The sequence below is a fragment of the Malurus melanocephalus genome, unplaced genomic scaffold (assembly GCF_030028575.1).
Source record: "Malurus melanocephalus ecotype Western Australia unplaced genomic scaffold, MMel_1.1 scaffold_55, whole genome shotgun sequence".
Taxonomy (NCBI): domain Eukaryota; kingdom Metazoa; phylum Chordata; class Aves; order Passeriformes; family Maluridae; genus Malurus; species Malurus melanocephalus.
Window position 1 is genome coordinate 169,423 of NW_026623287.1, and position 17,374 is coordinate 186,796.

General features: G+C 44.6%; 1 protein-coding gene across 1 annotated transcript; it reads left to right on the forward strand.

Annotated features, from left to right (window-relative positions):
- Positions 1-2,359: 2,359 nt before the first annotated feature.
- Positions 2,360-16,363, forward strand: AQP3 (aquaporin 3 (Gill blood group)). Its single transcript, XM_057365592.1, has 6 exons — positions 2,360-2,551; positions 11,310-11,436; positions 11,594-11,731; positions 13,036-13,154; positions 13,868-14,085; positions 14,760-16,363. The coding sequence occupies exons 1-6, from the start codon at positions 2,444-2,446 to the stop codon at positions 14,926-14,928; spliced, it is 879 nt and encodes a 292-aa protein (XP_057221575.1). The 5' UTR covers positions 2,360-2,443; the 3' UTR covers positions 14,929-16,363.
- Positions 16,364-17,374: the final 1,011 nt, after the last annotated feature.

Consider the following 17,374-nt stretch of genomic DNA (forward strand, 5'->3'; position numbering starts at 1 on the left):
CTGCCCCCTGCCCACCCCCAGTGGGGAAGACAATGGTMAAAWAAAAGTAAAATTTGTGGGTTGAGATAAGAATAGTTTAATAATTGAAACAAAATATACTATTACTAGTAATAATGATAATGAAGAAGAGAAAGACAGTAAAATCCAAGAAAGATTATGATAAACAGCACAATTGCAGACCTCCCACTGGCAGATGCTCAGCTGGTTTCCCAGCAGTGATCAGCCGCTCCTGGTCAATTCYCCAAAATTTATGCACTGGGCATGATGTTTTGTGGTTGGAATACCTCTMTTGCCAGTTTAGGTCAGCTCTCCTGGCCATGCTCCCTTCAGGTTTCTTGTGCAYCTGCTCTCTGACAGARCATGGGAAACTGAAAASTCCTTGAGTTAAGGTAAGTGCTGCTGGGCAACAACTGAAACATCAGTGTGTTATCAACATTATTCTCATGAGTAATGAATCCAAATTCAGTTCTCATGAACTGAATCCAAATCACTAGTAGAARGAAATTAATTATTYCAGCCAAAACCAAGACATACCATCAGCCTTGCAGCCTCSACATCTMCCCTCCYTTCATCARTCTTGAGGAAATGCCTRCATCCCCAATTTGTAACCAGAGGGSCTCAAATGCTGCAGACAGGAGAAATGCTCCTACCTGCTTGGAGAACATCACAACCCCATACTTTTTCCTTTCTCCTTCTGGTCTGATGGCCTTGTCCTCACCACCAGGGAAGAAATGGGACCCAGCCAAAATGAATCTCRATTAAACTACACCACAGAACAGAACATCTATACACTGGTGGCTCAACAAATGGCAAACCAGGTCATGTGTTTTAGCTTGAAAACTGCCAAAAGTGTAAAAAAACCAATACAGAATTCAATTTCTGGCTTTGATGGCTTTAATAGAGCATCAGGGTGAAAGGACAGGGCAGAATATAAAGGAGAGGGGAGTGCAGGAAGAAGTGAGAATCTTCCATGGGTCTGGTGATGCACAGCAAGATGACGAGTGAGCAAGATTAAAAATGGGTGCCCTGAGCACTGACTTGCAAACTCCAGCAAGGCTGGGGCTGATGGAGTGCTCACTGTAGTTCAGAGGACCCCATTGATGCTGGCAGTCTCAGACTGGRCTTGAGCACGAGGAAAGTTTCCTGCCCCTATAATTATGTTTGGACTTGAGTGTTTCCCTGTATTTGATTCCTCACACGTTACTGCTTTCTTAACCACATTCCTGACTGCTTCTCGGGTTGGCTGCAGTTTCTGTACAAAATAAAGGCCCATTCACCACTGTATGAAAAAGCTCTGGTTTTTCCACAGGAAAGTTGATGGTTAAATAAGGAGAAGAGGAAAAGCTGGGCATCTGTGGCTTTGCAGAGAAGGCAGGGGAACAAATCAAGGAAAGGGGTCCCTTTCAYTCTTGCAAATTCAGTCCTGCTGCTCTGCGTCAAGCCCTGGTGACTCAAGGACCCCAGGGAATTTTTACTGCTCACTTAACAAAAACCAGATGCCAGRAGTTGCACATGTCCTGTTAGCAGTCCTCACCTCGCATGGGATGGACTGGGACCGTTTTAATCCAGGCCATCTTGGGGAACAGCCCCAGAGTGACACAGGATGTTTCTGACTATGAAAAGACAGCAAGGGCTGTTTCCCATGTGGCTCAGTGAGTCTGTGGGCTCCTCCCTGAGGTCCTATGATGGGGACTGGCTCTGCACTGAGGATCTCGTCTCTTTTCTTTACAGCTTTCAGGGGGACTGGGCTGCAAGGGCTGTCCCAAAGCTCTGTGAGAGTGAGACAAACTGTAGCAACACAAAAGAGTTTGGACCCGAATGCAGTTGTGGAGAGAGRTTTGATCTTGCTCCATGGTACCAGTGTCAGCTGGGAAACTGSTGGAGCTGGGCAGTGCCTCAGCCTCAGCTGCGGGAGTTCAGACCCTTCTGCCTCCCAATTTTGCTGTCAAAGTATCTACAGCCTCTGAATCAGCACAGGACCACACTTTACCATCCTGCAGGAGCTTCAGAGGGAAGGAAATCTGAATGCAGGATACTCTGCTCACTCAAACGGGTAAAGCACTGCTCAGTCCACGCATTTAGCTAAAGCTGGAGTAGGGCAGAGATGGCCCTATGTTTTAGGTGGTGATGAAAACAGTAGTGGCTTTAGCAGGACACATTTATTTCCTTCTTCTTATGAAGCTCCTGAATATTTTGCTCACCTATGCAAGCAATAAAGAAAATGAAAAAAAAAAAACCACCCACGCTGTCTCATGCTGAAAAGGAGGAAAAAAAAAGTTGGGCTTGAAGAGCGGGTGGAAGGGGTGTGGTTACCCAGGAGGTGTGTCAGGCATCGATGAACTTATTTATAAGCAAAGGCAGCTGTGCTGGGGAAGAAACTTTGCTGAGGTTTTGTCAGCTGCTGCTTTTTCCTTGAGACCACTTGAGGAGCACCTCTACTACGATGGGGCGGCAAAAGGACGTTCTTGCTACCATTGAAGAGCACCTGAGGATCCGAAACAAATTAGTGCGGCAAGCGCTGGCTGAGTGCCTGGGGACGCTGATCCTGGTGGTGAGTGGGGACTGTGGTGTGGGGGTGCTCTCTAACCCTTGAGTTTGGGGAAAATTGTCCTGCTGAAGGGGCTGTGTCRCTGCCAGGGTTTGCATTGGGAGTGAGCCCACCTCTGGTGCAACCTGCTGCAAAGGGTCTAGAGGACAGTCAYTGCCCACAGGAAAATAATTTATGCACATTGCTTAAGGGTGGACTTTGGGGTTTTTGGCAGAGAGTGTGCTCTGAATAGCTTGTTGGGTGTTTGGGAGCTTCTTTGTATCTGTGAAATGCAGGGAACAGAACATCTCTGTGCAAGCAGCAAGTGTTTTGCTAGAGATCATGCAAAACTTCCTTTCTGCCTGCCCTGGAATATTTTCTTGGCACTGAACTACTGGAAATGTTATCACCCCAGGAAGTGAAAACAATTTTTTTTTTCCTCACCTCACTTTGCTTTCCCCACACATCCCATAATGAAGTAGCCAGAATTTAAATTGTTTCAGTGTTATTTTTACTATCAGCTCTGCTTCTCCAGGGTTTTGTCAGTGGGGCTGCACTACACTGTGGCAGCTTGAACTGATAGCCAGCTGCAACCTTGTGCTTGCTGYCAGTCAGTGTGTTTTTAAGTGGTAAATAGAGATAAAACTCTTTAGTGTGTTTTAGTGCTCGGTTTCCAAATGGGTGGGATATAAGGGATAAAACAGGATAAATGTGTGTTGAAGTGCTTTAGATTGTAAATGTTTTGAATGGCTGCGACTTGCTTTGAAGTTAAAGGCAGATGTGGACACCTAGGACAGTGGTGTTAGAGCTGTGAGGAGTAAATCGTGGTGTAGAAAAAGCAGGACAGGCAGATCTGACTCAAAACATCTGCATCTGGAAACGCAGGACTGCCCAGTTGGCCGTGMGTGTGGGGCATAGATATTGAGGCAGAAAGGACTTGGTGTTTATGCAGTGAATATCTGCAGGTACAATTCCGCTGAGGTGGTGTAAATCCAGAGCAATCCTGGAGGTTTCAGTGGAGTGACAGTGGTTTCACACCTCTTTGTAACTGATGGCTGAAGTGTTTGGACAAAAGTCTAATGGTTGGAGGAGCTGAAGTCGGAGGAAGGCTTGATGAAGCTGCATGTGCACCTGGGGACAACACAAAGAGACACAATTTTATGCTTTCATAAATGTGGTGGTTTTTTTTTTTTTTTAATTTTTAATAATGAAGACACAGTTTCTGAATCTTGTGTGCAGCTTAAGGGACTCTGCTAAGACTGTGTAAAATGCTACCACTCTTGTAGGAAAGCAGCTTTGCACAGTGCAGTGGCTTTATTGTCAGAGCGACCCAGCTTTGGTGATTTGCAAACAACTCCTGTTGATTTTTCCAGGAAGGGTTGTTTGAAATTAAGGTGGGTAGAAGGTGATAGGAAAGYGATTAACAGAGGATTGCTGTCTATGAATCACTGATATTGCTGCAGTTAGTCTCAGAATTGTGAGGTGGATTAATTCCTCCTGATAGAGAAGGTAATATTGCTGAGAAACAAGGCAAGATTTTAGCCATGTGCACCTGAGCTTCCAAAAGGGTTCATGATCCAAACCCCATTATTCCATCTTCTGACTATCATAGCTGGCACAACAGGGACTGCTTTTCCTTACTGCCTTGCATCTCCAGGCAGAGAGGAATTGGGAACTGCTCAGAGCTTGAAGAAGGGTTTGGTCAAAAATCATAAGCAGCCTCCAAAATGAGTGGTAATGGCCATATATCAGCCACTCAGGATGCTGCATTGGCAGAAGTGGGCAGCACGTGCAATCTCCTCAGAAGTACCAAACTGCTCTGTTTTAGTGTGAATGGTGTATCTAGGCTTACAGGCAGAGCCCTCTCTGTGTTCGGATGTTCCTGAGCTGGTTTCAGTGGCACACTCAACTCCACCTTGTAGGACTTGTAAACTCGCTTTGGATTTCCTACAGCAACTCTGTGTCCATGTGGGAGAAGTGRGGTGTGCTTGTGGGAGAAAAGGGAAATTCGCAAACTCAGTGAATGCTCTCACATCAAGTGACTTCTTTTGGTCAAGAAGTCCAAAACAGGCTACCCAAGAGGGGAATGGGTTCCAGGACAGCAAGCTTTCAACATTCAAGCCAGTCAACTCCTTTCTAGCCTCATGCTGCCTCAGTCTACTTTTCTTAATGAAGGGAACCTTGCAGTTTTTACTTTAYTACCACCCTGATTAATTTTTAATTATTTTATGGCTTTTTATTGTATCACCTACATGAAACAGAAAGGGTCTTAAAGTTCAATTCCTTCCCCTTTCAGCTGGACAATTGTTAGAATTGGGTCCCAGGAGAGAAATTGTCATTTTGTATCTTGCAAAAGTCCCTGCTGCCCACCCTGCCAGCAGGTTGAGCTCTGTGTGTGTWTGTTCAGATGCATTGTATCCCAGTAAATATCTATTACGGGCTTCTGACAATAAAATGCCTGAGGCAAGACCTGGAATCCATGAAATTTTCTTTAGGGGAGATGGTGACTAAACACAAATTTGAACAGAATACTGTCAGGGATGGGTTTAAGGTCTGATATTGTTCACACTGAAATCAGCTTCCTGAGCCCCAAGGGAGGGAGACTGTTTAAAGTTTGCAGCTTACTTTAAATTTCTCTGTGTAGTGTAAAACTTGTCCCAGTGTGAATATTKGCACCGCTTCAGCTTCTTCCCTCCTCCCTGTCACTTGCATAATGACTACAGGTCTCTCAAACTCTTCTAGACAGAAGCTRTTGCAGACCCCTGCATAGTCTTGCTGCCTGTAAGAATGAACCTGGTGTCTGATTTTATTTTTCTCATTTTTTTAAAGAGACTGTGTGAAGGTAGAATCATAGAGTGGTTTGGGCTGGAAAAGACTCTTAGAATAGTGCATTTTTTTTTTTTTTAAGATAAGAAAAATAAGCCAGCTAAGGCAGCCAAGCCCTGAAGAGTGCCAAGGCAAGTTGCTGTCTACTTGCAAGCCACTTTTGCTCTGTACAGCACCTTGCACAACTTTTATTTAGTCTGTGGGTAGTGTCTCTATTGTTGCAAAAATAGTACTGCTGATTCTACATAAATTTCCTTTGATACTTGAATTGGCATTTCCCTTCATCAAAATTCACTTTCTGAGTATCACTTCAGGCTTGAACTTTATACCTGTGATGGAAGGACCGCTGGCTGGCACTCGTTAAGCACTACAAATGCTGAAGGCTCTTTACCAATCGCTTGCTGTTTGTGTTATTACTGTAGCAACCCACTAAAGCCAGATTTCCATGGTGGGTCTCTGTGCTTCTCTTAAGGCTTGTTCTGTTTGCCTTCCTGTGCTGGCTGTAAATACCAAAGCTGGCTCTGTTTGGCTTTTACATTTGCAGAAGTAATGTGCTTATGATGACTGATTTCCAAGCGGGACTCACTGTGATTCACTGCTGTAGAGGCACAGAGAAAGAACAAAACAATTCTTAATTGCTTTTCAATCGGTGCTGCCTTGCCTTTGTGGCTAGGTGGTAGATTTTTGGGGTATGAGTGTGCTGCAGACCACAGAAACCAAAACAGCAAAGTGGTTTGGATGACCAAGGCCGAGGGAACCTCACTTAACKGTTGGCAGAAGAGAATTTAAAGCTKCTGCTCATGCCACAATCTTTTGAGGCAGCATGGTAGTTCCCATGTTGCTGTTGGATTTGGGATGGTTTGTTTAAACCCAGCTTGTCATATTTGGAAAATAAATTCTATAAATATATATATAAATAAATATGTATATATATGTACACACACACATATATGTAACTTTTCTTTGTCAGACTTGACTAGGCTGTAAAACGGAGTGGAAATCCTTGCTGTAAGCRTGTTGAGTGCTGCTGATTATTCCTTGCAGAGGATCTTCTGCCGAGTGTAGGGACATAGGAACTGGGAGCTCTTCTGCTTTCCCTCAACCCTTCCAGCAGAAGAGGTTGAAGCTCTTCACTAACTGTCCAAAACTGTCCCTTCTTGCTGTTTCCGTGCAGGAGCAGGAGGTTTTTCATTCCTACAAACAGGACAGTTCAAGCCCCAAGACTTTTCCTTGGTGGCAAGGCAGCTTTTCCCTTCGAGTGCCCAAACATGTGACCCCACCAGATGTACTGGTCTTTCTAACAGCTAAAGCCTCTTGATCTGAACAATGGAAGGGACATCAGAATAAGAGTTTTTCCTTTCGTGTATGTGTGAACAAGCTAAAGCAGTGATTTCCTTACTAATCCCTGACTTCTTTGCTGAAGGTTGCTCAGGTTTCTTCAGCTGAGAGCAGCTCGTTCCTCCAGCTCTGTGCAGCATTTGTAGCATGTGATGCTTGTGGGGCACAGTTTTCCTTAGACTCTCTTATCTCTGCAGCCCTGCAGCTCTGCCTTGGCTCCGGTTCAGCGTGTGGTGCGTAAAGAGCTGTAACAAAACAGACCATCTGCTGCTGCCCTTCCCTGCAGGGCTGCTTCTGTCCAGGCTGCCTCCAGCTGTGCTGGACAAACAGCTGGGCWGTGGGGTCTAAGGCTTCTCCTTGCTTTGCAAATTGAAAATGATGACCAGCCTGATTGTTTGAGAGATGCTTTGAGGAAGGGCAGAAAGGACAGTGCCCCTTGCATTGTCTTTTTGGCTGATGGAAGCTATCCTGCCACACGAGCTCTTGAGCTCAGGAAGATCTCTGCATGCTGCCCGCCCTCCCTGCCTTCTCCCTGTGAAGAGTGGTATCCCTTGTACGTCCACAATTTAAATTAATCCATCAATATCTCAGGATCTCCTCCTTCAAAGCAGGCTCATGGTTGGACAGCCCTTCTGGCGTCTTCCCCACTAACCAGAGCACATCAAGGGCTGGCCAGTCTTTCCCATGCACCAGGGCGATTAGGGTAGATTTACAGTAGGCTTCTTGCCTAATCCCTGGTTTATTTGCTGGCTGAAAAGTTGTAATTCAGGTAATTGCACTCCTCCTGCTCTATGCCAGTGAAACTTTCCCATCTACATTTAGAGATCAGTCTGTCTGAAGTCCAAGAGCAAATGCACTCGGGCCTTTTGTGTTGCACATGAAGGCATAAAAAAGCACTGGAAAAGAAAAGAGGAGACAAGAAAGGGAAGAATTATGTGGAGGAATTCTGAGCACCATCTTCCTCCTGAGCTCATATTTGAAGCTGTTTTTCACTAAGTGTCCCTAAAAAAGTCTGCCTTCAGTGGCCTGGCTTTTCATGGCTGGCTTTCAATTTTGTTTTGTGCTCCATGGTTCTGTCCTACAAGCTCTTACTGGCTCCTGGGCTTGCCTGTGTTCACACATTGAGACAGGGTGTTTTGATCTTGAGTGACAGTCAACTGCTCAGTTTCCAACATGCCCTGGACACAGGGAGCTCAAGGTTTCCTGAGTGTGAAGTGTCACCAGCTACGTTTTCCTGTTTTTTTGCTGCTGCTTCTGGCTGGTGCCTCCTTTGTACAGGGTGGGTATTTCTTCTYCCGTCTGGAGTTTGTCAGCCCCTCCACTCATGAACTGGTTCCTGCAGAACAAGAATTTAATTCTTTCTCACAGTGCAAGGATTTGAAATCACCCCATGAGCAGAGAGAAGCCTCCCTGTTGGCAGGGAAAGAGCCCTTAGATTTGCTGGAGTCAGTAAGATGAAATTAGGGAGCTGGCTTCCATTAACCTGGTTAATGGGTGCATTGACCTCAACTCCTTGGAGAGTAGKTTTAATACATCAGAGTGATGCTTTATTACAAGCATTTTATTAGCACTTTAAAACCACTTTTGAACTTGGCTAGTGAATCATGGGTGTATAACTGTTGACTGCTGCACCTACTGCTATGTGAGGTGCTAACCTGGGTTTCTGTTGGCTGGATGTTCTTCCAGAAGTGTTTTTTTTACACAAAAACAAAACCAAAGCACCCTCCCCTCCCAAACTTAAAGCCAAAGAAAACAAAAGCCAAAACAAAAAACCCAACAMATGTAAATGAAAAACAAAACCACAAAACCAGAGGGTGTTGGARGCAGGCTGTTAAAATTAAAAGAATGGGGTGTCATCTCCCCCTAGGTGTGCACCACCATCCCTAAACGAAGTGGTGCAATATTGCCTAAGAACTCTTAAATTTCATAGACTTAAAAGACTGAGAAAAATGTTGAATTRCTTTTGTCTGACCTTCCTTCAATGGAAGCTAGATGCTCCTGAGCAGTTCTCTGTGGGCAGAACAAAAATGAGACCTAAAAAATGAAAGCTGGGGTTCTTCTGTCTCATCTGACCTGGGAAAAAGAATTGGAAGGAAAATAGCAAAGAGCAGAAGTGAAAGTGGTGTGATTAAAAATTGTAAAAGTTATTACCACAACAAAACTCTGTAGTGTCAAGGTACTTGCCACAAAAGCCTGAGTGACTTGAACTGGTTCCTAAAAGCCGAATTCCGTGGAGGGATGTCATGCATGAAAATGTATTTTCCTGTTTAGTGAACTCCACTGGTGCAGGATGGAATTGAACACATGCRTGTCAAAGTTCAAACCTGCCCCTAAGTATCACTGCACTCATTTTTATCTGCTGAGGGTTAAGTTTTCTACTGTTACGCTGAATGAAGCCAAATAATGCTCAGGGCTGATCTGATAAACAGTTGAAATGCTCCTGTGGAGTGGCTCTGGGGTGTTTTTGCATGGCCCATAGACTCCTTTCTGAGGAAAAGCTGGAGAGTTACTGCCAGCTGTAGGATGGAGAGGAGGAGGATGGGGAATGACCTCTTGAGATAACCTCTTGAGAAATGGCAGAGCTGGCATTCCTCCAGGTTAAGGGAAGACCTTTGTGGGTGATCAGGGAGGCGGAGGTGGGAAAACTTTACTCTGTGGTTTCTGCAACCAAAAGGTRTGTGGATAACGAGCCAACCACCATCCATCTGCAGAACTGCCAGTTCTTACAGAGTGAATAACACAAATACCTTCATCATTAGGGATCACCTRGCGTCAACTCTGCCAAACTCAGCGTTTATGGGCTCGTCCTCTCCCTGGTCAGACTGATGTGCTGCCTGGCCTTAGAGAGGCAAACACCGTAGCCGTGTGCTCTCTTGAAATCTCTCCAAGGCATGCTAGGGCTTGTCTGGGGTAAGGGAAAAAAACAGATTCACCCTGGTCATCAGCCTGTACTTATTTGCTCAGTTGGAGTTATTCTTCCCTCGGTGGTTTGGGCATGGCTGGTTCTGTTTGCTGCCAATGGGCAATTTGTCTTTTCTGCCATGGTCTTGGAGTCTCCTCTACCCACGGAGGGCACCGTAGGGGCTGTTCTGACTGCACCCAGTAGAGAGCAGTGCTGGCCAGCCCTMCCTCACCAACGAGTTCAACAGGTTCCTTTGTTCTTTCTACACAAAGTCCTTGYGTTGGGTGCCTGGCTCCTTGACAAGAGGCACCTATGCACAGAGTGTCCACCTCATGAATCAGCCTCCAGCCAACCTGGCTGCTCCTTTCCCAGCAAGCTGAGTGCAGCTCTTGCTTTGTTAGCAATTCTCCAGTTGTCAAGGGAATTGGAAGGGATGAGTTACATGTGTTTTGGCTTTGCCCTTGATTTGGATTGTGTGTTGCTCAGTGGGAATGTCCAGTTTTGGCTGAAGAAGTGAAGACATCAAACCCTGCTACTTTGGTGCCCATTTGGTGGCTTATCCTGTAGGAGCAGATACCGCCTCTGTGGCAATTGAGTAATTCTGGGATGATGGAGTTCACGGAAGAAGAAAGTCTCTGTGGGGGTGTAGTTATGGGTATGTGGTCAGAAGAAAGAAGTCAAGCCCTGATCCTCAGATTTGAGCATCTCATGAGCAAGCTGTAATCACTGTCCTTGTTTAAGTATCCTCTCAGCGCCCGCTAATGTGGTAATTCCAAGTGATAATTCACCAAGGGTTAGTTCAGGTGGAGTCAGTGGGAGATACAAACATACAGGTGATCAGGTTTAGAGGACTTTAAATTGCATGATGGGTAGGGAAAGACTTGCCAAGATAGAAAGCCTGCAGCTGAGTGTTTGCTGAACTGAATTGCCCAGGGAAACTGGTTTGGGTTGTTAAGGGTCATCATAGGAATGGCAGCTTTTGGATGCAGTTGGGATGAGAAGGATTATCCAGTTAGAGCAAGCACCTTTAAGCAAGACTCCCCTTAGCTACTAGGAAACACTTTTTTCACCCCAAATAAACAGCTTTTGTCTGCTGAAATGCTTGGTTTGGTGCTCCCCTGATCTTGGACAGAAGGCCAAGACTCYGGCTGTGCTGATGGAATCTCTTGAATGTGAACTTGATGGAGCCTGAAAAGAGAACTCCATGAATATCAGGCTGAATGYGGCCTTCTTCAGTCATGGCTGTGTTTTCAGGCATTAACAAAATTGTTCCCTACCAATCTATGTGCTGCTGTGTTAATCAATTACTACCCTTTTTAACACAAAGGTACCCAGATCTCTCATCAGAATAGTTGTACTTTGAATACGTCAGATCAGGAGGCTATCTGGCTGATCCTTCTCACCTACCATCTTAAAATTAGATGTTTGGACAAGGAATTCCAGACTTCTATAGATCCATCATGCTTTTCATTTTGGCCCTGTTTTCAGTCCATCATACCAGGAGATGGATCTGTCTGTGCCCTTTCTTTTTCCCTCCCATCCTCAGAGATAAGGCCTAGATAGTTTGACCAAAGATTGAAGCTTTGAAAGTTTTGAGTCACGAGTGGACTGTGATGATGCACGAAGGTTTAAGTGGAGCAATTGCAGGCATTGATCAACAACTGGCCCTGATGCGAAACAGAGAGGGTAATTTCAATCTCTTTTTTTCCTCCCTAGCTCTTCGGCTGTGGCTCCGTTGCGCAGATCGTGCTCAGCAGAGGGACTCATGGAGGTTTCCTGACTGTCAACCTGGCCTTCGGCTTCGCTGTAATGCTTGGCATTTTGATTGCAGGACAGGTATCAGGTACGTGTGGCTCAGCGTAGGCTGGGTTTCACTTGTGTCAGCYTACATGGCTGTGCTTTTCCTGTGTGGCACTGGTATGGATGCCAGTGCCCCTTGGCAAAATGCCAGGACCCAAATTCTGCCTGTAAAAGTGCGCTGACCACCATTCTCTCTGCAGGTGGACACCTGAACCCYGCTGTCACTTTTGCCATGTGTTTCTTGGCTCGAGAGCCCTGGATCAAGCTACCGATTTATGCCCTTGCACAAACCCTGGGGGCTTTCCTTGGAGCTGGCATTGTCTTTGGGCTGTACTATGGTAAGTGTGGAAAACTTATGTGTTTTTTGGGGTGAGACTACTGCATTTRTAACTCACTGCAGGGAGGGAAGTTTCTAGATCAGAGAGGAGCACTTTCCTGCAGAGCAGAGATCCACGAAACCTCCTTATTGTGCTTCTGGGATGGCTTTCCCGTACTCAAGATGATGGGTTCAAGCCTCCTCATAGATATCTGAAGTCCAACCAGCACTGTCAAAGTGCAGATCTTTGCCTGTGAATAATAGACACTGGACCACTGGATGGTCGCTCTCCTGGTCTTCCAGGAAGTACCATGAAACACCACCAGTGATGGAGACTTTACATCTGTTCTAGAACCATTTTCTCATTCTTGGCTTTAAAAAAATGAATTCTTCACCAGGGATGCCTTATGCATTACCCAGATAATGTGACTTTTAGCAGATTTTCATGAGAGTGATTCCACACCTTGGAAAGACCCCTAGAAACACAGTTCCTCATTCCTCAATTCATCCTGTGTGCTGCTTGTCATCATAGGGAAGTGTTCAGGGGGCAAGAACTCAATCTTTGTGCTGGCTCTTGCCTTTTCTCTAATATCAGAAGTGACATTTGGACTCATACTTTGCCTCATAGTATCTAGTCCTGTCCCTGTAGCTCAGCGGGACATCTGAGTTGCTATTATTTCCAGCTGTAAGGAGGAACCTGCCACCCCAGCACTAGCAGGAACTGCTTCTCCCTTTCAGAAGAAGCACAGAGACACACCTTCCTCTCTGTAAACATCAGGGCTTCAGTTCAACACCAATTACCTTTCCACTTGATGGGCTGAAGCCTCATCTTCAGAACGGATTTAATCCTATTTTAGCTACCTAATCCATGTGAAAGCTACATTCAGAAGTGTCTGGTATTTTCTTCACTCGCATGAAGGGAATCTAGAGTGCCTRCCTAAATTAGTTATCCAGCTTCTGCACAGTGGTAGGCAGGGCACTGGCTGCTCTAAAGACAACCCTRGGAGTTGAAACTAGGAGAAGTGAAAGAACAGCCCAAATTCTGTTTGCTTAGGCATTTCACTATATCATGTCTTTACATCAAGACTGATACCACAGACATTTGGTTGTCTTTGGGAGAGAGTTGGACCCACCTTAGTGTTTACTTTTTAGCTCCAACTCTTTCTTGATGCCAGGCAAATAATAATTGTTAGGAACAGGCGCTAATGCCATCTGCTTCTGAGCCTGATCGGTAAAATGCTGAGGTGGATGATRCCCCAAGTTTTCCAAATTAGTATTTGCTCTATAGCAAATTATTATTTTTTTTTTCTCCTTCCCTATCTCTAGATGCAATCTGGGCTTTTGGCAGTAATCAGCTGTACGTGACAGGACAGAATGGCACTGCTGGTATCTTTGCCACCTACCCATCTCAGCATCTGAATGTTGTSAAYGGCTTCTTTGACCAGGTAAGAGGRTGAGGAWGAAAGTGCACTTGAAACAGAATCTTTTGGRTTCTGGGCCTYRCYTTTWGTCAGAAAATTWATTGCAATTTAAAGATAAGATATCCAGAAAGGTCTTTTGRAGTTGATGCAGGTATCTCACTAGCCCAAARGAAGWGCAGARMCAGAAACAACCTTACAGCAAGAAGGCTTGTGCTAAGGGGTTAACAAGTGGYACAATACTGTTCAGGACACCAGTGAGAAGAATTCCATTTGCTCTTAGTCCCTGAAGAGTCATAGTATAAGGAATGCTGGTCCTTCCTCACTCACTCCACTCCTATGACACAGAAGTCAGCTGGCTGTGGGGTGTTGATTGCTGTTGAATGTGACTCTCTCCTAAAGTTGCCATTAACCACAAAAGGGACAGCTTCTACCCAGCCATGGCAAGTGGGAAGGAGGTTCAGGAAGAWGTTTCCAGCTTTTCTGGCTATCTGAACAGCTATTTGTAGCTGTTCTGGGGGTATGGAAAAAGGTGGAAACGTGGCTGAGATTATGGGCTGCTGTAACCTCAAGAGAGGAGCACGCCCCATGCTCTTATTCCCATGGTGGAATGATAATATCAAGGGACGACTTGGTGCAGCTCTTCCTGTTAAGAGAATTACATCCCAGAGGAATTAAACTACTTGATTAGAAGACTAATCTAGATCAAATTTTTGTTTTCCTTCTCCATCCCTCTCCAGTTCATTGGCACTGCCTCTCTGATCGTCTGTGTCTTGGCTATTGTTGATCCGTACAACAACCCTGTCCCCACCGGGCTGGAGGCTTTCACAGTYGGCTTTGTTGTCCTCGTTATTGGAACCTCCATGGGTTTCAACTCTGGCTATGCTGTCAACCCTGCCAGGGACTTTGGGCCTCGTCTCTTCACAGCCATTGCTGGCTGGGGCACTGAAGTGTTCTGGTAAGTGCTTGWTGATGAAAACCTTGTGCATCAAGGGAAATAAATTGAATCCAAACAGATGGTAGCTCTGGCACTATAAAGAGTCTTGGCAGCCATGAGGTATCTTTGGATTGTCTAAATGTTGCTAAAAGGCACTGTCTGCTCTTCTTTGACTTCTTAAGAAATTGTAGAAGCTGGGCAGCTTCCAGTGGTGAGAGCAAATGGCATAACTTTGCTATCAAAGAGGAAACCTAGGAGCATTCCATGAGAATTTCAGTTGTGCCTTAAACATGAGCATATCATGCCTTTTTAATGTCAGAAAATTGAAAGTGTTTGCTATTTTTAAATTAAGAGAGCCATATTATGAGGGGCTGCTTTCCTGAAAGTGGTGGGAGGGAACTGAAGGTGCCTAGTGCAAAGGTGCAAATGCTTCTCTCTTTTTTTGGGTGGAGAGACAGTCACAGAACTCCTGAAGTTAACTGTTATGAATTGCTTGTCACTGGAACTTCCAGTTTGTGTGTGYGTGTGGCAATGTCTGCCTTGGAAACTCTGCAGACGTGCAGGTGCTATTGTCTTGTGCAAGCGAGTGGTGAGGCTGGAGAGGACCAGATCTTGCATTGCTCCAGACCCAAATGCAAATATCCTAATGCTGAGGCTGCAGTTCTTACCTTGTGCACTTTCTYCTCATTTTCCAGGACTGGGAAGCAGTGGTGGTGGGTTCCAGTTGTTGCTCCTTTCCTCGGGGCAATTGCGGGAGTGATTGTCTATCAGCTGATGATTGGATGYCACGATGAGCCTTCTCCACCTGCCTCTGAGCAAGAAACAGTCAAGCTGGCTAATGTGAAGCACAAGGAGAGGGTCTGAGRAAGCTGCCACCCAGATCTGGCAGGTATTCATTACTCAGGACTGTAGCTGGCAAAAAGGAGAAGATAAGAAGAGCTTCAAGAACAACAGGAAGAGTTTTTTTACCTGTCTTGAGATATTCTAGTAATTTTTTTYYTTTTTTTGTATATCCCTGACACRTTTGCTTTTGACATTTCCCTGTGAGCCTTTCTCCAAATGCAGTATCATGTAATCTTTTCCTAATAGAAGGGGATTCAGGACTGTGGGAGTCAGGAGAGAGGTGGGCATTCCTGTCCAACACGATCCAGGTGTTCAGGAATCTGAAGYTCTTTTGAGCTATGTTGCTGACAATACCTGTGACCTTTGCAAACTGCTTCCCTTCAAACCTGTGTTCCAATCTGTAGAATGGGGATCATGCAAAACTTAAATTGTTTTGCTGGCATGGATTGGAAACTCCTGCATCCTGGAGAAAATTTGCCTGTGATTCTACTGTGGATCAAATTCTGCTTGATGTTGCTCTAAAGTCAGTAACTTGACACCAGGGGTTAATTTGTCTAAAGGATTTTTATYGGCCAAACTTGTATATCTCCTATGAATTCATAGATTATTGTATCAGTCAGCTGATCCATAATGCTAGTGCTGACAGTAAGAATGCATTGGATTTTCATTCAATATTAAGACAAAATGTTTACAAAAAAGTGCACCCTGGTGTTATAATCAAAAATTTTACAATTGCTAGGTCCTAGAWGATCACATGTTGGAAAGCCTTATTCTAGCCAGGGGCTAACCAGGGGCTAACAGAAAGCTTGGCTCCTGAAGCAGCCTTTCTAATTAATCAGCTTTGTATATAAACTGCAAGCAGCTAATAGACAAGATCCACTGGAAACACAGTGTTGCTAAAATTGCGTGTKTTCATGTAAATTTTGCAATAGTGTTGTTGGGTTTTTTTTTTCTTTTTTTTAGTAGATTTATATATAAATATACTCATTGAAGCTGTTACTAAATACCAAAGTTGGGATGAGTTAATTTAGAGATGTGTGGGAACTGCTGATTCTCTGTCAGCTTTGAGATWTTGTTGGATTTTCCTGGGGTGGTCTTGGATTATAGCATTGTGTTTTTTGAAGCACTTCCTTTTCTACCTTGTAGAATTACTGGGATATTCCTGGTACTCATGGCTGAGGGACTGAGGTCAGGCACCTCCTCAACTAGCAGTACTGGCATCTCAGGGGATCTCTGGCTCTCCCAATGCCATATTAATACAGAGTATTTAAAAAAAAAAGCTTTATTGGTTATGAAAAAATTTGTAAGTCCCACACACTAGAGAAACTCGTTCAAAGCTTGTTTCTTTAATTCATKGAAATGCATAACTTTGTACACATTTCCAGTCACTAAAAAGGATGTATTCTTTTTTTTCTTTTTAAAAAAAATAAAATGTCAATACCCACACTGTAAAATGCTAGTGTTTGTTGTATTTTTAAGCAGCTGTCAGCAAACTTGACCATGAAAAGGAAGTCATCTGTAGCAATAGCTTCCTCAAGCCCTTTTCCTCTTCAGCCTGAGCRAAGGGGAAATAACCCTTTCAGGCAGTACATCTGCATGCTCCATTTRTGCTTTATTCCTTTCCCTTTTTGGGGGRGATTTYRGKGCAGGTGGRAGGAGATGGAGTARCTGCTCTCAGTAYAATGACCAAARTATCAAGGTATGGGCTGGGGGTGAAAGTGGCCTGCTGTCAGGTGTCTTAAGGCAAAAGAACCACTGGATAAGTATTTGTCCTTCACCCTCTGTACGATTTAAACTCCCTTACTATTCTTTCACTTWACATAATTCTGAATGTGCAGTCCTACTCTGCCCTTGTGTACTGTCCAGCCCCATCCAGCATATTACACAAGTCACCTTTTTTAAATTAGCTGCACCAGGCAAGGAAAAGTACTACAGACCTGAACACAGTGCTCACATGATTAGACAAGCAGCTTCCTTGCAAATAAAATTCTTGTTGCTCTTTGGCTGGTGTGTGTACTGCTGTATTTTTCCTGTMTTAATTGTGCTGCCTTAAAATAACTCCTCACTTCCCGCATGGTACCATACTGAACAATTCAGCAAGATCTGGATGAATGTGGTTTCCTGCAATTCACCAGCTGGAAATCAAATGGCTTTTGGGAAGAAATTTCCCAGGTTTGTTTGATTTGCTCTATGTGCAGAGAGTACATTTTTTTTCCATTTCTAACATAAAAGTTTATCCCTCAAACTCTATGTAGCAGTCTTGTATACCACAAGATCAAGTAACATAGCTGCAGAGGTCAATTCTCCTTTACCTTCAGGACTGCTGGTCTTTCATCTATTTTTCCACCACTTTGTATCTTCAACTGGCTTGATCAATGCATGAATATTCTCCCTGCAGATCTTAAGACTTACACTCTCAAAGTGTAGAGTGGGTTCTGGGTAGTTAGGGGTTTTTTCCCTTTTTTTT